The sequence below is a fragment of the Phaethon lepturus genome, unplaced genomic scaffold (genome assembly GCF_000687285.1).
Source record: "Phaethon lepturus isolate BGI_N335 unplaced genomic scaffold, ASM68728v1 scaffold10589, whole genome shotgun sequence".
In the NCBI taxonomy this organism is placed as follows: Eukaryota; Metazoa; Chordata; class Aves; order Phaethontiformes; family Phaethontidae; genus Phaethon; species Phaethon lepturus.
This window is the reverse complement of record NW_010565595.1, coordinates 2822-21183: the sequence shown is the minus strand read 5'-3', so window position 1 is coordinate 21183 and position 18362 is coordinate 2822. Positions and strand designations below refer to the sequence as shown.

Genomic DNA, 18362 nt, shown 5'->3' with positions numbered 1-18362 from the left:
AACTTCAGGAGGGACGGGCGTTTGGAGACGAGCACTGAGGAGCTCTGCTCCCACTCCCCTCTGCCAGATGCACATCCCGGGCTCTTGGCTGCCAGGACATCCGTGCCCATCTGCTCGCATGGCACGGCGCCTGCTCACGAGCTGTCAGACAATTTCACGGGTGCCAGAAGAGCCTGGATTTCAATAGGTGGCCTGGACACCCTGCAACACCCATCTCTTCTGCACGGCCTCGCTGACCGCTAGCAGAGCGGGACCCAACAGTGCTCCCGCTGCCCGGAGCTGTGGCCTTGCTCCGGGCCGGCGCTGCCCCGTGGTACCACAGCATGAAAGCGGAGGCTTCACCGCTGCTTCGAGCAAAGCGTTAGTGCCCCGCGCTACAGAAGCGCATAAAAAGCAGCTCCTGTACCAGAACACCCAGCACACGCCAAGGCGACTTCAAGGCGCCATGATACCGTCAGCAGCACAAAAGCCCAACTCTCCGAAGCAAAGGCACAGGAGGAGCAGAACCCCCCGCGGCTGCCCACGGGCAGGGACAAGCAGGTCAGCAGAGCACAAAAGGGCATGTTTGGGGCTAAATTCCCAGTCAGCCAGGTCTTGTACCCGGGGCCAGGGGGCTGCAAAAGAAAGATGGTTTCAACTCGGAGCTGGCTCTGGGAATAGGAAAATTAGGCAGGCAAAGGGGAAAGCAGGCTCTGCCCTGCTTGGGCACCCTGTTTTGCTGGCATCAGCGCCCAGAGGTGTCAGGTTGGCTGCTGCTGTGGATGGGGGGGAGACATGGAGGCCCATGGTAGCCCAGGGTCCATGCCGAAGGGGACAGCTGCTGTCCCCACCTTACCCAGGGGTGGCACAAACCCTCCTCATGGCACCTCATCCTTCTCAATCTTACGGAGAAAAGCGGGATTTTGCTTTAAGTTGTCTCTGCCATCGTCAGCCCCAGAAGGCAGAGCTGGCATTTGAACCACAGCATCGCTCTCGCTTCCTCCTGGCTGAGGCTCACTCAGGGCCTTGACACAAAACCTGGGCTTGCAACATGAAAGGCTGAAAAACCTCCGGGGTTTATGCCCTGGGAATCAGATTTTCTGCTTAATAAACCCCTAAAGAATCAGATGCAGAAGAGGTTTGTCTGAAAATTTGGGGCAGATTATCATATCACGGCAATTCAAACAGGCACAAAATAGAGGCAAACACAAATATGCTGGATCAAAATACTCTTCTTGTGTATCATGAGATACAATCAAGCAAAATATAGGTCAGTCATACTGAAAACTAAAGACAATAGTAATAATCACTGCTAGATTTCCCCATAAATCTACAGATTAATTTAACATCTTCATTTCTTTTCCTGCTTCATGCCAGCTTATCAAAGCAGTTCTAAATCCATACACAGACTGTGTGATTCTGCAGTTTGCGTGCAATATTTCTTCTAACTATCAGTGTCTCCATGCATGGGCACGGTATTATTTGTCCTCTGGCTGGGTGACCACTGCTGCATGAAGAATTTGGACCACCGATTAGCAAGGTTTACAAAAGGGGCTTGAAGTGCTAACAGGATCAGTTGGATGCTGCTGCTAACAGTGCTGGTTTACGTGCTGGCTTGGGGTATTTTATTATCCGTAGCACATAATCTAGCACTTTAAACTGCTTCTATTTACAACAGTTTTGCTGTCCACCCCTACTCTCCAGCTCCCACACAGGTGCAGATGCTATTTACTCTAGGTTTCTGCTACTTCTTCACATGCAAATGAGTCTTTTAGGCTTTCTCACTTCTATTTACCCACACGCAGAATATTACAGCAGGGTGGAAAATCATAATTTAACAAGAAAAGTACTAACACTATTGAATCAGACACTGAAAATGAAAAAAAAAACAACAAAGTCAAAAATGTCCAGCATGTCCTAAAGCTGTGTTATTAGCAGCTATCATGGCTATTTTAAAGACACCTTTGTCGTTTGTTTACAGCAGTGAGTCACCAATAGCACCACGCTGTGTGCTCTCTCCTAAGACTCTCAGCTTTACCAAAACCTTCCCGTCTTGACCTGCAAGACCCTGCTACTTTGGTCATGGGTTCCTCCCAAATGCCACCCTGCTTTTGCATCATCACTGACCACGGGATTGTGTCACCTGAACTGGTGACCTCCGGCAAAGCTGGACATGGGTCCTCAGCCACCAGACAGGCTGTTTCATCAGACCCGTTCCACTGCTGCTTATCTCCTGCCCCTTCCGGCAGCCAGCAGCCCTAACTCAAGAAACCTGTAGAAATGTTGAGGCTTTAACCAGCTGGTTGTTTCAAGAGCAAACAAACTTCAAACAAACACTCAGCACAAGTGGCCAAATCCTCATCTGCATCCCCCAAAGTGGTGGGGATCCCCAGAGCTATCCTTGCGTGAGGTAAGGACCGGGGGCAGAGGAGGAGCAACTGAGCTCCATAAAACATCCAAAAATAATTCCTCCCAAGGTGGGAGATGAGCATGGTACAACTCATCTCCAGGATAAAGCTGTGCGTGCTGCTCCAGAGAGAAAACAGCTTCAACCTCTGGTTTACACCACAAGTCTTGCACAAATCATTTTCCCCTTCCTAAATTTCAGTCTCTTGAGCCTAGTTAAAGGCTTATAAATTGTAGAGAAATGGAGACAAATTCCCATAAAATATTTCAGGGTAGCAGTATCTGCATGTCCCACTGAAAAAATTTTGAACACATTTTTTTTGCTTAGATTTACTAAGAACATCTTACCTCACTGCTACGCCAACGAGTCCCCTGTGTGCCAAGCCCTGATACTTAGCAGTAAATTACAGGTTATGCATTTCATGCCAGCTCTTCCCTCGATAACGTTTGCTGCTTTTCTGCACTGTCGATAGAGGGTAAGAAATAAGAAACTGGGGAACTGTAAGTGGGTCTCTGATTAAAAGACAAAGCCATAGGACTGCATTTCTTGGTATGTATAAAATTAAAATTAAGAAGTAGCTTGATTAAAATCAGACACTGCAGATGCTTCTTTCCTAATACACTATGGTACCATGTAAAAAAAAAAAAGTTGTTAGCTGCTGCAGTAACTGGCTTTTAAAGAAAAAATAAACACCAGCATGTCTTTGTTCCCAAAGACTAATTAGCAAGATTCTACAAGCACTTAGAAGGCAGCTAATCAAGCAGAGACACTTGACTACTGTAAAATACAACTGCCCACTCAGCTGTCCCTTGAAACAGCGATAAGGGGCAGGTACAGTCACTACCTGTGGCCGTTTGTGTCTGTGTAACACAAGAACAGAAATAGATACTGAGCATCATGTTATCATCTGCCAGAGAAACCCACACAAATGAGCTGAATCAAAATGCAAGGCTTCAGTTATTTGTGTGAAAAGCCCCAGGCACAGAGACCCTGGGGCTGGTGTTTCCATGAGCTGCGGAGTGAAGTCATTTCCTGCCAAGAGCTGGAGGTTCCACAGGGAAGCTGGGGAGAGGCATTTTTGGGGGGAATTCACTAGTGGTGATGGATGGCATCTTCCCAGTGCCAGGGAGTGGGATGGGATGGAGCTGAACCCCACGGACATGGTGATACCCAGCAAAACAGCCCTGGTTTGCTGGAGGACGGTCGGCTCCCTCCCACCCCTGGGACTCGTCCCGCCCCGGCTGAGGGCAGCTCCTGCCCGATTCCAGAGGGGATAACTGGGGGCAGCTCGGCTTGGGGCAGCACAGCTCAGCTGGTGCAGAAAGAGAGGGAAAGAAAGAGGTTTGTTTTTCCCTTCCTGTCTGCCAGCATGGTGAAACACTGCTGTCACGGATCCCTGCAGATCCTAATCTAAATGGACAACCCTTGAGCTACCTGGACTTTGCAGACTTTGACTCTGGGGTCATTTCATAAACATGCCTGCAGAATTTGAGAACAAATTTCTCCTGGGCTGGATGGGATTGATCAATATTTCAGGCAGCAGTTGCTGAGCTGTGGCAAGGGGAAATGCAGTGCACGGTGACAGACAGAAGGCTGGATTTCGTTGCTGTCCAGGGCTATCAGTCAGCCGCAATCCTGATCCAGCTCCCCTTGAAGTCACCGCAAATTTTCCAATCTGCATAAATGAGATTTGGACCAGAGGCACTGCTGAGTCCTAAAACACAATTTGCATTGAAATACTGAAGAAGTCTGATCTGATGAACAGGATTAGTTATAAAAGAGAAAAACAGTTCATGCATAATATACCAGAAGTTAAAGAACTAAAATACTACATGGCAACCTCTACTGTCCTTATTTAGGACCACATTCAGATCTCATGTACTTTAAATATCAAGTGATACAATTTATCCAGTTTACTCCAAATTAATTCCTGATGTAAGTACAATCAAATCTCACTGTGAGTCTCACTCAGGTAAACATTTCAGCATGGATTTGGTAGGTCGGGATTTCAACATGCTTAAAAAGCCCAAAATCTCATGGATGAGGTCCACAGATAATCAGAATATCTGATTACTGATTATTACTTTCAGCAGCAAAGAAGGCATTTCTTCTTCATGATGTAACGAGACAGCACTCCTTGCAATTTAAAATACACCTATATAAACTGAATACTGGCATTACTAGCTTCAACCTTTCTGACCAGTTTATTCAACCTTAGGTCTCCGGTAACACACCTTGCACAGAACCAGCGTTCTCCAGAAACCGGTACATACCATGCCTTAAGCCAAGTGACAAAACATAGCGGCTGGGTTTGTACTTCGACCAGCGACTGCTCAGTCGGGTTTTGCGCAGCACATTCCAGTGTGCTGAAGTGTTAATCCTGGAAAGCTTCTAGGATAGCAGCTACTGTATGCGTATCTCACTTCTCTAGCTGCTCGGAGAAAACATTGCAATTTGATTTAATTGCTATGTTGACTTATAACAGTATGTTTATACTGGATGCCTGCCAGCTGAAACGCAACAGGTTTGCAAAATGCGTTTCCTCAAAACAGTACGACACGCAGTGTAATAAGGAAAGCAATCTTCCAGTGGCCCCGATCCTGGAGTTCATTTCAACTCCTCTGACTTGGAAGCAGCGCAACCAATTCGGAAGAATTACACCAGCCTAATGGATATGATAATCGGGCCTGGAGGCTGCATTTCACAGGTACAACAGTCACGCTGCAGCTTCGGAAAGGGAATATTGCTGCAGGAAATGAAAGCGATTAACAGTTGTTTGTATTATGGAGATTGTTTGGCCTATTTACTGTCCCTATCAAAAGCTGCATTATTTGTTGAGCAATCCTAAAAGAAAATCAAAGAGAAACTTAAAGAACGTTGCTAATCCTTTGTCGCTATAAGAATGGCATTTAAAAGCCAATAGAAAGGTCTGCTTTGCCAATCAAAACAAAAATATTATCTTCCCCATGACCTTGGCTGCTAGATTTCTGCCCAGCTAACGGAGCCTATATCTTTGAGCCAAAAGCTATAGGAACATTACAGAAGTTGAAAGGTGAGCGTGCTTGTTTTGTTTCTGCAGAGCACTAGCTTTGCACCAGCCCGTGACTACCAGCTTATTCTGTGCCTGGCTCTGGGATGGGTCGTGGCTCTGAGGGCTGCAGGAACCAGGAGATGCTCCCAGTGGGTAGCATTATTTCTACAGCAGTGATTTTCAGGAGGGATAGTGGGGGCAAAAGGTAGAAATGACGTGGTCAGCAGTGTTTGATCAGTTAATGAACGGGATTTCGTGAGATGATCGCCTGCGATTCGAGGAGACTGGATTTCATGACCCCAAAAGTCTCTTCTGGCCTGATATCACCTTGATGCTGACTGGTTCTACGTTAACCATGAACTTCAGCTACTGAAAGAAACAGCCACGTGGCTCTTACCAACCCTGTACTGTGACTTGTAAAAACAGAAGGGAAAAAAAAAAAAGAAGTTAAAAATATCAGGCAAAATCTACAGTTGGACCAGAACTGGCTTTTATATCAGTTTCAGTCAAAAGTAAGTTCACTAGATACAGTAGTATTTGTTTGAATGGAACAAATAAACCTCAAAGATTTTATAATGAATACCCTTTCTACACATTTCTACAAAGCAGTCTATAAACTGGGAATGAGAGATGTCATTCTTAAACACGTACCAGAGGACATTTTTCTCACAACTCCAATAACAAGATACCATTTTCTATTTGATCCTGTTTGGCTTTTCCATAAGGAACTGTAAAAACCTCTCTGAAAACCCTGGCACCAGCATATGCAATAGGAATCCTAACACTGACTCTGCTGGAGCAGAATCTTCCCCTTCAAGAATACAGCCTTGGGAGGAAAAAAATAGTGTGTTGGTTTTGTTGCTGAGCCAGCTATTTAACTCTACCAGCTAGCAGAAACAAAGGGAAACCAAATAAAACTGTAAAGCGCATATTCCTTTTGGACAAATAAGCCAAAACCCTTTGAAATTTATGTTTTACACCATCGCTACATGGTAAGTCATATAGAAAGCTGTGGCTGTAGATATCAGCAATCATGTAAATAACTTTTATTATGCAGTACAATACTAGTACAGTTAGACACACTGATCATGGGAGAAGGGGAGGTTGCTATTTTTTTCCTGTCCCATATGGTAATAATTTTCTATGATTGAACTGTTATGAGCTAAATAAAACTACATATTAACTATAAGATACATTGCAAATACATTAAATCTTCCCTGGAGTTTTAGCAAATACTTGCTTTTTCTATGATGCATTTGGAATTAGCAAAGGAATCTAGACTGGGTCACAGGATTTATAAATAGATTTGGCTTCTTCTGCAATACTTTATGGGCAATTATTTCAAAAATGAAGATGCAGAGCCACAAATAAATAAAATAATTGCAGCTGATCAGGCTTTATTTACTGCTATACATTTCTCTGACTGTTAAGCTTCCCTCCTCTCATTTGCTCCACTAGCCTGAATCAATGACCAGATGAAGAGTTGTCAGTTAATGTCAAACACTGAGCACAAAAGGTGCCAAAGGCAGATTCTGGTTTCCCCATTTCCAAATCCTGCCTGGACCTTTCTGGAGTTGGCTTGCTCCCTGAATAAATTCAACATGGAATTTGGAGGCTGGGAAAGGGCACAACAAGTCAGATGAGTTCTGCAGGGTTTCAAGCAATTTGCCAGGGAGTACGTTTTGCTGTGAATGGCCTGTAGAAATCACTGCCAAAGGTCTGGAGACCTCCTCTTCTGCTAGCAGATGCCCGGCTGTGTCAGGGAAGGGCGTGCACAGTCTCCCCTTTCTGCCGCAATCCTGCTCAAACAGGTGTTAATTCAGTTTGGAAGATCCCAAGTACAGCTAAATAGAGCAAAAGCAGCTTTCTAGGTAGTTCAAATGAATCAAACCCAGGTAGTGACTGGCCTCACGCCTGCATATTACCCTCTGTGTACCTCACACCATTCAGCTTTCAGTAGTTCGAACCCCAGACAGGGTGGGAAACTCAGGATTATCAACTTCCCTTGGGATCAGGCCTGCAATCCTACTGATGCCAAATATATTCTCTAAAAAACAGTGGCTCCATTCCGTTTAAGGTAGAGATGCAACTCGTGTTGCCTTCTCCAGCACTGAAGAGGTGAACTGAGGCCCCAATTTTCATTTGCGGCTGGGCACTTGGTACTAGCTGATGGTTGTGTTACCCCGGGTCATGAAGAAGGTTGCTTGCATGAAGAGGCTTATCAATTCAAGAGAAAGAAAAGCATAATTCCTGCTGCTTTGAAAAGCCATGGAGCTGATAACACAGTAACAACTGAAACATGTGGGTTGCACCACATGGAGACATCCTGGCTATCCACCAAGGGTTTCCTTCAACGAGCTGATCTCAAAAGTAGGCAACCAGGATGATATGTTATGGTCCTCAAATTAAACTATTGAGAAAAAAATGTCCTTTACACCACCAGTCCCGATGACTAGAGATGTCTGCCCTGATCTGTGAGCTCCCTATAACCTCCTGACCTGGGAAGGTGCAGCCAGCTTTGTGAAGCCTGAATCAGAAGGGCACCCTGCAGAAAAGAGGGAGCACCAGAAACGGCCTGCTATGTGTCTAGGGCCTGAAGAAGGTCCTGCAAAAGGAAGTCTCATAGCTTTAAAAGCCTTATTTTATTTTTTTTCATAGTTCCAGACTGCATATTTTTGTATAAAGAAATGATGCTGCAAACCTCTCCACGAACTTCGTCAACAAGGGTCCATAAGCTGGTGAAAGAGGCCAATGGGACCAGATACCAAAGGAGCTAGGAAGATTTACACTAGCTGAGCATCCGGCTCCCTGTTCACTGTTATCAGAATGAAGACAAATGCTTGCAAACATCCTTACTCAAAATCACTGACGTGTTCAGTGACACTCAACACAAACGCAGCAGTTGCTATTCTAAGGTGTGGTGCCTGGGACCACAGCTGCTATATGCTCTAATGCTGCTTCTTCCAGTAGTGTATGGAATGCAAAGAGCTGTGAGAAAATAGGGTGTTGCTGCCCTTCAAATCAAGCAAAGGGAATGATTAAGACATCATCATTTTCTGGTATTGTTCTAGTGGATGGTAGTAATTGCTTCTACACAGGAACGTGGCTATACCTCTATTGTCATCCATCATCTTGCCAAGGCTGTGTACAGTACAGTAGAAATGGTAAACTTGTGATTTGACCTCATTAGCATTCCCAGAATTACAATGTCATACCAATGATAAAGATTGAGATTATCTGCATCGCAGCAAATGGAGAAGGAACAAATCACACAGTATGTAAAAAGCCAACAGCGCAACCACGATTCTGCCAAACACTTCAAGGCTGCTCACGCCCACCTAGTTCTTGATTTCACATGGGGGACAGGACACAATTAAGAATTGTGCCTATATGCATCAAACTTGCAGATAGAGAGGATGGACCCATGCATTGATGATCTGAAGATCTGAGTATTCAGGGAGAGGGGAGAGAAGGGAAGGGAAGATGTTGGAGTACACTGTCTTTGATATTGTCTTCCCTCTGACTTACCAGTATTATCTGTGCTTCCTCTGACCTCTCCCAGGCCATCAGTGATCCACTAGAAACATGGAGAAATTTGTGTACAATTTGAGAAATGACAGAGGCATTTGGCCTTTGCACAAGTGCCTTGCGCTGCCTGTAAGTTCATAGGATTTCCTTGTGATTCCCAGGACAAACGCACACAAGGAGTGCTCTGCTCAAACTTGGGTTGAAGGAAAGTGGGACCAATTATTTGGCCCTGCTGACAGTCAAGTAAGATCAAGTCAAATCTGTACTTGTCTGAGGTCAGTCTATAGCAAAATCTATAGTGAAACAGGGATTTCCTCAGTCTCCAGCCAGCAGCTTACCCCCTGAGCTGTGCTCCCCGCTATAGCTGTAACACAATGCCAAGACATATTCCAAACCACTTGTTCTCAGTTACTTTAGTCTTTTATGGACCATCTTAGAAGAAATTAACTGAACTTCCCTACAGTGGGAACAAAAGAAGAAAATTAATTTATTATTCCAGTGTTACCCTTGACACAGATACTGAGTAGCTTCATTAAACATTTTGCAGCCCCAAGTGCCTTTGCTAAACCCTCTACAATAAGCACAGAGTCATTTTCCTTGTTACAACACAAACATACAGGTCAGGATTCAGAACTCATTTACGTCTGCTTTGTATCTGAATAACGTCTCTCATCTCAGCGGAATCTGGGCAGGTGCAAACCAAGGCTGTGTGATCCTAGTCCTTCCCTTTCTCTCTAGATTCATTACCTTGCAGTACCACTCTCAGATAAACTCATTTTCACAGAGTCAGCATAGACACAGCCAAACGACTAGTACAACCCTTTAATACAAACAACAATAAATCAACAGATTGAATTATAATTTATCAGACAAATATTATTTAGCTCTTCCCAAAGCTGTTCTGAACAATCTCTCTTCTCTGCTCATATTCCAGTGGAACACTAACACTAGATAAAGCTCAGACCTGCGGAGTAAGTTTATAAGAAAGAAACGCTGAAAACATCCTGTATTTATGAAGGGAGATTTCACAGAGATCAGAGTGAGTAACATTCCTGAGAAGACTGTAATGTATATGAATCCTCCTCAGTATCTCTTCCAAAGCCCAGCCTAGCAAGGCAACATTTCAACAGCCCCTGAAGCTCTACATTCAGCAGCAAGCCTAGGGAACCAGACACACTAACCTTGAGATACGACAGCAAACTTTTAACGGCTTAGAAAATGGCAACAGGCTATTCAACCACAATGTCACTTTACAACACAGACTTTTTTTAACTTACTTCATTGGTTTGAACAATGCTTGTCCATAGTTCTGGAACGTCATGATCAACTTCAGCTGGGTGCCTCCTGATTTCATCGCTGTGGGAAAAAAACAAAACCGCTTTAAAAAACTACATGTGGATCTACTTACATTCAGCTTCCTTGAAACAAAGTCATGTATCTTTTGCTCTGTATTAGATTCAGCACTGCGGTATCTGAGCATCAAGCAGGGTAATCCTAACAGATTATTCAGCGGGTGCAGAGTACAACAGATTATTCAGCGGGTGCAGAGTACAGGGGAAGGCTTTGAGCTGCTGACCAGGTCTAAAAATGGATTGTACTCCCTGACATGTCTTTGTCTCCTTCAGCTGGCCACAGGCAGAACCAGTATGGGCTCCACAAGCACCGTAATTGAACAGCATGTATAGGAACAGACCATTGCAGTCCCGTTTTCTCCATTTTTAATCGCTTTTGGATTTCTGTTAACAGGGACACACACTGGGAAAGGAGATGGGGTGTTTTCAAAGTTGACTGCGGCTGGGACGTACAGTCCAATGTGCAGCAGACATTTCCTTAATTAAAAGCACAAGCAGATACTATAGCAATCTCTGATCTCTGCTGTGATTTTAATAATTGTTGCTGAGCAGCAGAGATATGTAAATTCATCTCCTCTGCGCACAATGGATATGTATCCAAGCCCATCCATTACTTTCAAGGGATCCCAAGGTGGCTTGCAGGCGAGAGCAGAGCGGTGCAGAGCGGGTCGCTGGCTCTGCCGGGAGGGTAGGAGAGGGCACGTGGAGGCTGCAGGGACTGCGCTCCACACTGCACACCGAGGGCCATCTTTGCTCAAACATTTCACTTTCCAGCTGAGAGCTAATGGGAATTTAAGACCGACATTTATTCATACCCATCTGAACAATTTGGACAATATCATGTTAACAGCCAGATTATACTGTTTCTAAAGCCGGAGCAAACTTTTTTTTAATGTAAGAATTCATAAAAATGCATTTTACTTGATGATAAGGCTACTTAAAAAAGATAAATATATACTTTTGCAAACCAGCTGCTTTTCTACCATCTCAATCAAAACTGCTCTGAATAAATGAAATGACCTACACCCCGACTCCTTAATACACCTCTGTGTTCAGAGAGGCAGGCCGTGACAGTTGTGTCTGTGTGGATGAGTCAGTCCTTTAGAAATGCTTCCTACGAATGATCAGATAATCAATGCCTTTCTTTACAGTCCTGACAAAACCTGTGTCAACTGGAGAACTACATAAATGTCAAGTTACCTTGCTCTGTAAATTTTGGCTCAGCACTGCCCTTGTTCCACCTATATAGCTTGTACATCGTTTTCTCTAACCAATGCCATTAGCTACACATCCGTTTAATTACTCATCTCTGTGCCTTATTACTGATAGGTCATCAGCTCTCTTTCAGCACTTGTAATCTATATTTTTGCAACAAAATGCTATGCAAATCTGGTCAGTGTAATTATACTTCCCCTATAATAAAGTCCCTCCTGCCTTGCTGTTTTGCTGACCCCAGCCTTCTCTTGCATTTCCAGTTTATCCCAAAGGAACAAATAAATAATTAGAAATTAAAGGATGTTAAATAACTTGCACTGAACAGGTAAAGCAGAAGCACGTCGTTTCCACATATTAAACTCCCTCTCTTGTGAGAGCAGGTCAGTTGATCTGCATCTGAGGGAAGAAGGAGCAATAGACCTTTCTTCATCCCCAGCCCGGAGCCTGAAGGCAATGAGAACCAGCAATCCAGCCAAAAACCTACTTGTGCTGCCCTGCGACCATCACAGCCCAGCTCTGCACTCTGGAAACACTGCTGGATAGTCTGGACAGCAAACAGGCAGCTCGAGCTGCCCTTGCCTCATGCGGGCAGGGACCCCTGGCCGTGCCCAGCACCGGCCCCCACCACTTTCCCTGCCCAAATGCAGCCTAAAGTGCCGGGTTTGCCCAGCTCTGTGAGGCACAGCCTGTGTTTGTCCCTCTGTTCATGTGCGCTACCTCCACTTAAGTCAGGAGATCAGCCTCAGTACCAAAGGGCAGAATTGCCTCCTTTCTGTCAGATAAAACTCTCCCCACCTCCACCGACCTCAACATAGCTGCTTGCAGACAGCTTCCACCAATGGAAGACCAAATGTTTTTTCTCTAAAATTTACATTATTTATGCTTCTATATTCAATTCTGAGGAGCTCAGGGCTTAGAGATGGTCTCTCTGTCCTCCATGAGGCATGTATGTCCAAAAATACAGCAAAGATCCTGTAAGCCCATCAGAGAAGAGCGAAGGATGGAGCCTATTTTGAGGTACGGTTGGGAAATCAAGCATTTGGGAAATCACACCAATGCAAAGAAAAAGAAAAAAGGATGTTCCAGCATGCCCTTTTCTAAGCACAAAGTTTCAGATACACTAAGAGGACTGGTTTTTCAGCAAATTGAAGCCACTTGACAGATAATGATTTTGTTAGCAGCCAAACTCAACAATGAGTGTGTCATCACCAAGCAGGGAAATGTATGAAGAAGATTAACAATTCAGAATAATTCTTCCATGAGACACAAAGGCCTGGTTTCCTGTCAGAAGGAATTGAGCTGAAGACAAAAGCATCTCCCTGGTCTTTTTAGATCCATCTTATTGTATTGCCTTAATTGGTTGCAATAGTAGCCTCAACCAAACACGAGTTTTGCTGGCATGTTGTCCTCCCACTGCTGCTAGGAGTAAACTTTGCACCTCCCCAAAACAGAGGATAGCAGTGGTGGGAAGAGTGTCCCATCGTGCCTTACGGCAGGGCATGCTGGAAGCCACATGCATCATGGACGACAACAACACGTGCCAGAGCCCCACGCTGGCTTCCACACACATCATCTGGACTCATGTGCAGATACTCCAACTTTGGCTGCTCATTCAGTGCTGCAGATGTGCCGGCCAGGCTGCAGGTGATTCAAAGCCACCCTCCAAGCCCAGACTAGTTAGTCTAACATTGTAATCCCTGCAGAGAAGGAAACACCTGAGCTTAGACAGTCCTTCTGAACTCAACAAAACCTTTCATGCACCTCTGAACTGGGCAGCCTCGGGAGCAGTCCAGGGCACCCAAATCTTGGGGCTGGCAATGCCAGAAAAGAGCAGATCTCATTGGAGATGATTCACTCAGACCTCTAGGTCAGATTATTTCCCTTGTCCTAACAGCACTACATCTGCCTACTGGCTTCCCTCTCATTTTCTGAGCTGTGGTCCTTCAGAACTCCCTTTCCTGCTCAGACATCAGTTAAACATGTCCCTCTGGTCATTATGGCCAAACAGTGGGAGCCCCATCATCTTCCAGGAGCTTATCCCAAATGAACATTGTTTGTTCCTCTGGAGGTGTCCTCATTCCTTCACCTACTGCCCACAAGAACGTTTCTGAAGAATTGATAATACCCAGAAGCAGCATATGCAATTTTCCAAGAAATTGCAGGATGCTACACCATTGCGGTCTGTCATGTCTACAGTCAGCAGGCTTAGCTTTTTTTAAGAAACCCTTGCGAAATAAAGCTATACTGACTCCAAGGAAAACTCTAGTCACACTCTGAATTCACCTTTTTTTTTAAGGTTTCTGAATATACTGTAACATCACAGGTCATGAACAGCTCTGTAAAAGACTTTATAAATCTGCTAGCTCCCAGCGGGTACCTCAAATCAAGTCTCATACAGCTCCTGGACACACTGGCACAATGTTAAAAACAAATGCCAATAAAATCATTACTTTTTATCTTCAGGCAACCCGAAGTCTCTCTTTTCCCCCAAAGTAGAAGGAAATGGAAGGTAGTATTAAACTTTCCTCTTAACCCCATGCAAGGGCTTTTGGGTGTGAACAGAAATCTTCCTAATTTTAGGAGGCTTTGCAAAAAAATTCCCCGAGATATCTTTTTGCTTGAGTGTCTGTGGCATTAGAGTCTTGTCCAAAGACCAGCGAAATTGATGGGATTCCTTCTGTTTTCTCTGATGATAGACTTTGAATCAAGCCTCCACAAACCCCCGCTCCATTTACATCTAGGAGCTTACTGTCACGGCCATATGCCATGTCTCCTACTTCTTGTCTCCTCACCCATACAAGACCTGAATTCCCCTCCTGATCCACAGACACCATCCAATATAAAAGATGCACTACCCATCATCTCTCAATTATCTTTTTATAACTCTATGCTACAGGGTTTCTGACTCCCTCTTCTAAAGCATCTGGTACTAACCCCGAGTAGAGACCCAATGTTGCCCAAAGCGATTTGACCCAAAAGGATTTGGCATTTTAATTGATCTGACTTTTCAGCTCCTCTGTTTTGCTGCAGGATAGCCCTCATCCTGCTGGCTTGTCTAGACTGTGTGGTCTTCTGATGGAGAGCAAGGATCCCAACAGGACCTAGCTTTTGGTCAGAATCCAACAAACATTTTAAAATGTATTTAATTATGCAACGCTAATGCCTGAGAAGTCACATCCAGTCAAAGCCTGGGATGTAGTAACATCTGAAACAGAGGACGTTCAGATCTATTTTGGATTCCTATTTATAGATCAAGCTTAAATCTAACATAAACATGTTGATTGGCTTTAACAAGTAATACTCTGCCCCAGGCTAGAGACATGGCCCTGTTCAAGCTGTAAAGAACATATTTCAAAACAAATTCAAGCCCTCATCATCTCTTAATTTGTTCTTGTTCAGCCAATTCTGCTAACTTGCTTTTAAAGGCCTTTCTTGGTTTAGTCAAGAGAGTAAAAGACTTCTGGAGGGGGAAGAGATCTGTGAAATCATTCAGAAGCTTTGCTGTACATTTTAAGTCCCCTCCTTTCATCTGGAGTTGTACATTAAATCAATCTGTTGACTCTTGGCAGATTCATTGTTTTCTTATACAGTAAATCAAGGGTGCTACATTTCATTATGTTTTTCACACGTTCTCAACAGCACTTTTTCCCTTCCTTTGGATGAGATTTTTATAGCTGCCTTTAGCACCAGAATTTTGGTTCAATATTTAGCGTCTTGTCTTTTTCTCTTCCCTGACTTGAAGCAGAGTCCACCTTAGTTAACCGCAGCATTTATTCACTGCGTGAGTAATCTTGCGCGCTTGCTTTCTAATTACTGCCTGTACAAACGGAAGGCACCGCTGCTTCCGAAATGAACTCAGTCAGGTAATGTTTCCAAACCTTTCCAACCAGACAATTTAAAGAATCAAAAAATAAAACCCAACTGAACACAGGAATCACAAAAGCCCATTCTGCTCACAAGCAACCCCACAGCACAGCTCCCCTGGACAGCAGTACAAGCAAGATCTACAACGCACCATGCCATATTTGTTGTTAAACTGCTGACAGTGCTGCCACAATTATGCGCAGACGCCTTGTAAATATGCAAGAAGATAGCTAACTATGGTTATTTATGCATGCAATAAACAGCTATGACAGGCAAAGGAAACATGCAATTGCCCATGCATGTGCTGTTTCTGAAAACTGGGTTTCAGTGCTCTGTGGAAAAACAACTCTCTCTAGGCTCCTGTTTATGGCAGGAGGAAATTTTCAGTGAATGAAATCAAATTAAGAGCTATCCCTTTATGCTGAACAAAATGAATAGGAAATATATATACTGATGCAGGGCACAGAATACATCCTCGGCTTGAAAGCTCTGGGTAACCCTGTCCTTTTAAAGGCCAGCTCTAGGTGTCACTGTGGGAGCTGAATGTGATGCTCTTTCCCATCCATGAATTTGTTCCATTTAAACTTTAACATCAAGAAAATGTCACCTTGGTGCTCTCTGCTCTTGGGAATTGCTTCTGTCACCGTTTTCATTTTAAAATAACACTGCACGTTATAGAGTCGTGTGAGCGGTTCTGATAGATGGTGGGGGATCAATCTGGTCACCGCTCTCTTCTGTCCATAATGCAAGCTGAGCAGAGAAATTACAATGTGGCTAAGAAAGCTGTTTAGCTGCAGTTTGGATCTAATTACTGTTGGTATCAAGACCCTGCACAGCAAATCACCTAGTTCTATTAGAGCCAAAGCAAATCTGAACACTGGGAAGAAACTGGATAAAGCAATATCCCACTGCCTGTATGTTTAATTGTCCTGCTTGCAGAAAGAAGCCTGAAGATTGGGCATTATGAAGGTTTCCATTTATTTTATACTTCTAACCTGGCATCTTTGCAGCTACCTTAAAAAAAAAAAAACAGAAGGCAAAACAACAAAAATTGACCATATGGAAAAAAACCCAGACAAATTAGAAAATATGCAGGAATATGCAAAAGAATGTAACAGCCCTATAAATGTACTTTAGTCAAATGTATTACTTTTTATTAACCAGCTTACATGCTTTTGAATCCCTGCTGCTGCTCTGCAGTAAAGCTGAAAACTGGCAAGTATTATCTTAAAACATGTATTTTTAAACAGCCAAAGAATTTGCAACATAAAATAAGAGATGCTGCATTGTGTAATAAAAAAAAAAAAGTATATTAACAACGTGCTCTTTCGTGCTTTGCAACCTGACTGAAAGCTCCCGAATCCCCACAGAGGCATGCAGTGGATGCTAGCAGCAAAATTCAGATCCTGGCATCTCTACATGTCCCCCTCCACTTCCATAGGCTTGATTTTAGACTGGTTCTGTGTAGGAATCATTCCCTGTCAGTTCTGCAGCGACTGATACCGACACCAAAGGTATCTCATGTTTTAGTTCATGGAAGTTATATGGACTCATTAATAGAAACCGTGGCCCTCTGGTTTTGTTAGGGGCGTAAGAGGCCCCCACCGCTCTCTGAAGAGCCTTGTTCAAACATTAACAGAGAGACAATCCCATAGGAAATCGCTAATAACAATCATAAATCTTCCTCTGTGATCCCATGGCCCTGCTGCTCTGAAAGCTCTATCAAAATCACAATTAATGGAAACCTCATGACCCATCTATATGACACATTAGGTGAAATCATGGCCCCAGGGAAGTAAATGGCAAAACTTCCACTTACGTCACCGGGGTCAGGATTTCACTCCCATTTTTTATGATAACCATTTTACTGCTAAGTTAACTGAAGCGTAGAGGGGTTAAGCAACATGCCCAGAAGCACAAGTGAAGAGTTGAGCACTAAACTATTAATTCTCATTCCTACCTCCCTTTTTCTCCCACCAGCTTCCGCGTCCCTACATCAACCTTAACCATCCCACTGCTCTGCAGAAGTGACAGACTTCACACTACGAACGCTGCCGAGTTTGCTGCAAACGCTGCTCTCCTCCTGCACAGACAGCACGGCTGAGCTCTGAAGTGTGGAAGAGGTAAATAGAGATTGATACGCCATGCAGCCGTGCAGCACAAAATGCCGCTACAGCCAGTGCATTTCACGTAAACCTCAACAGGTGAGCCAGGAGACGGTTTGGTTGAGCATCACCTCTGCACAGGGCTGGGGACAGCCTGGGCACTGCTGCTCGCTGCGGTGGACAGGGATGGGCACAGCCTGCATTTTTTCCCCTTAGATGGACATGCCCAGCGACCAACATAAGACGTGTTATACAGTGCTGGCCCAATCCCCATTCACATGTGTCACTAATATTGCAGAAATCAGTTGATATTGAGGGGAGAGGTCAGGAACGGTGAGGGCTGTGTCAAGGAGCACATCGCACAGGCCGTGTCTGTACAGTGCCCTTGCTACTCGCCAGCACAGACCAGAGGAGCATGGGCAGAGTCTGCCGCTACCTGCCGCATCACATCTGAGCTAGTGAAGGGAAGGTACGTGGCTTAATTGTCAAACCTGAGCTCCTTAGTGAATCACTCCCATCCGGAGTTTTAGGGACAGAAAACCCATCAGAGATTAATAAACGAGCCTGTGTTTGTCATCTTTCATGAGCTAGGTGTCCACTGGACCCTTGAACCCAACAGGTGGGATGGCACCTGGGTACCGCAAACTGCTTTATTCAACATCCTGCCCCAACAGAGCTCAGAGCAGAGCTGTGCGCTGAGTACAGCCACCGGGCAGCTCGATTCATGGAGGCGAAGCTCTCCTGTGGCATCCTGCATTTTACACCTACTCCATCCGGATCAGCTAAACCAGCCCACTCTTTGCGACTGAGGATCTCCCTTACTCCTGCTCAGCAGCCGCTGTGATTCACACGATGGAAAATGTAAACCTTAGGGCTGCTCG

At 44.5% G+C, this 18362-nt stretch overlaps 1 protein-coding gene across 1 annotated transcript in view; it reads right to left on the bottom strand.

The window, feature by feature from the left end:
• Positions 1–18362, bottom strand: part of LOC104627126 (extracellular serine/threonine protein kinase FAM20C-like) — a gene marked incomplete at both ends in the record, with an annotated part of 44387 nt that overhangs the window by 24850 nt on the left and 1175 nt on the right. Inside the window, one exon of the mRNA XM_010295236.1 lies at positions 10223–10301. Within this exon, the coding sequence (XP_010293538.1) occupies positions 10223–10301 (79 nt within the window). The remainder of the gene's footprint in view (positions 1–10222; positions 10302–18362) is intronic.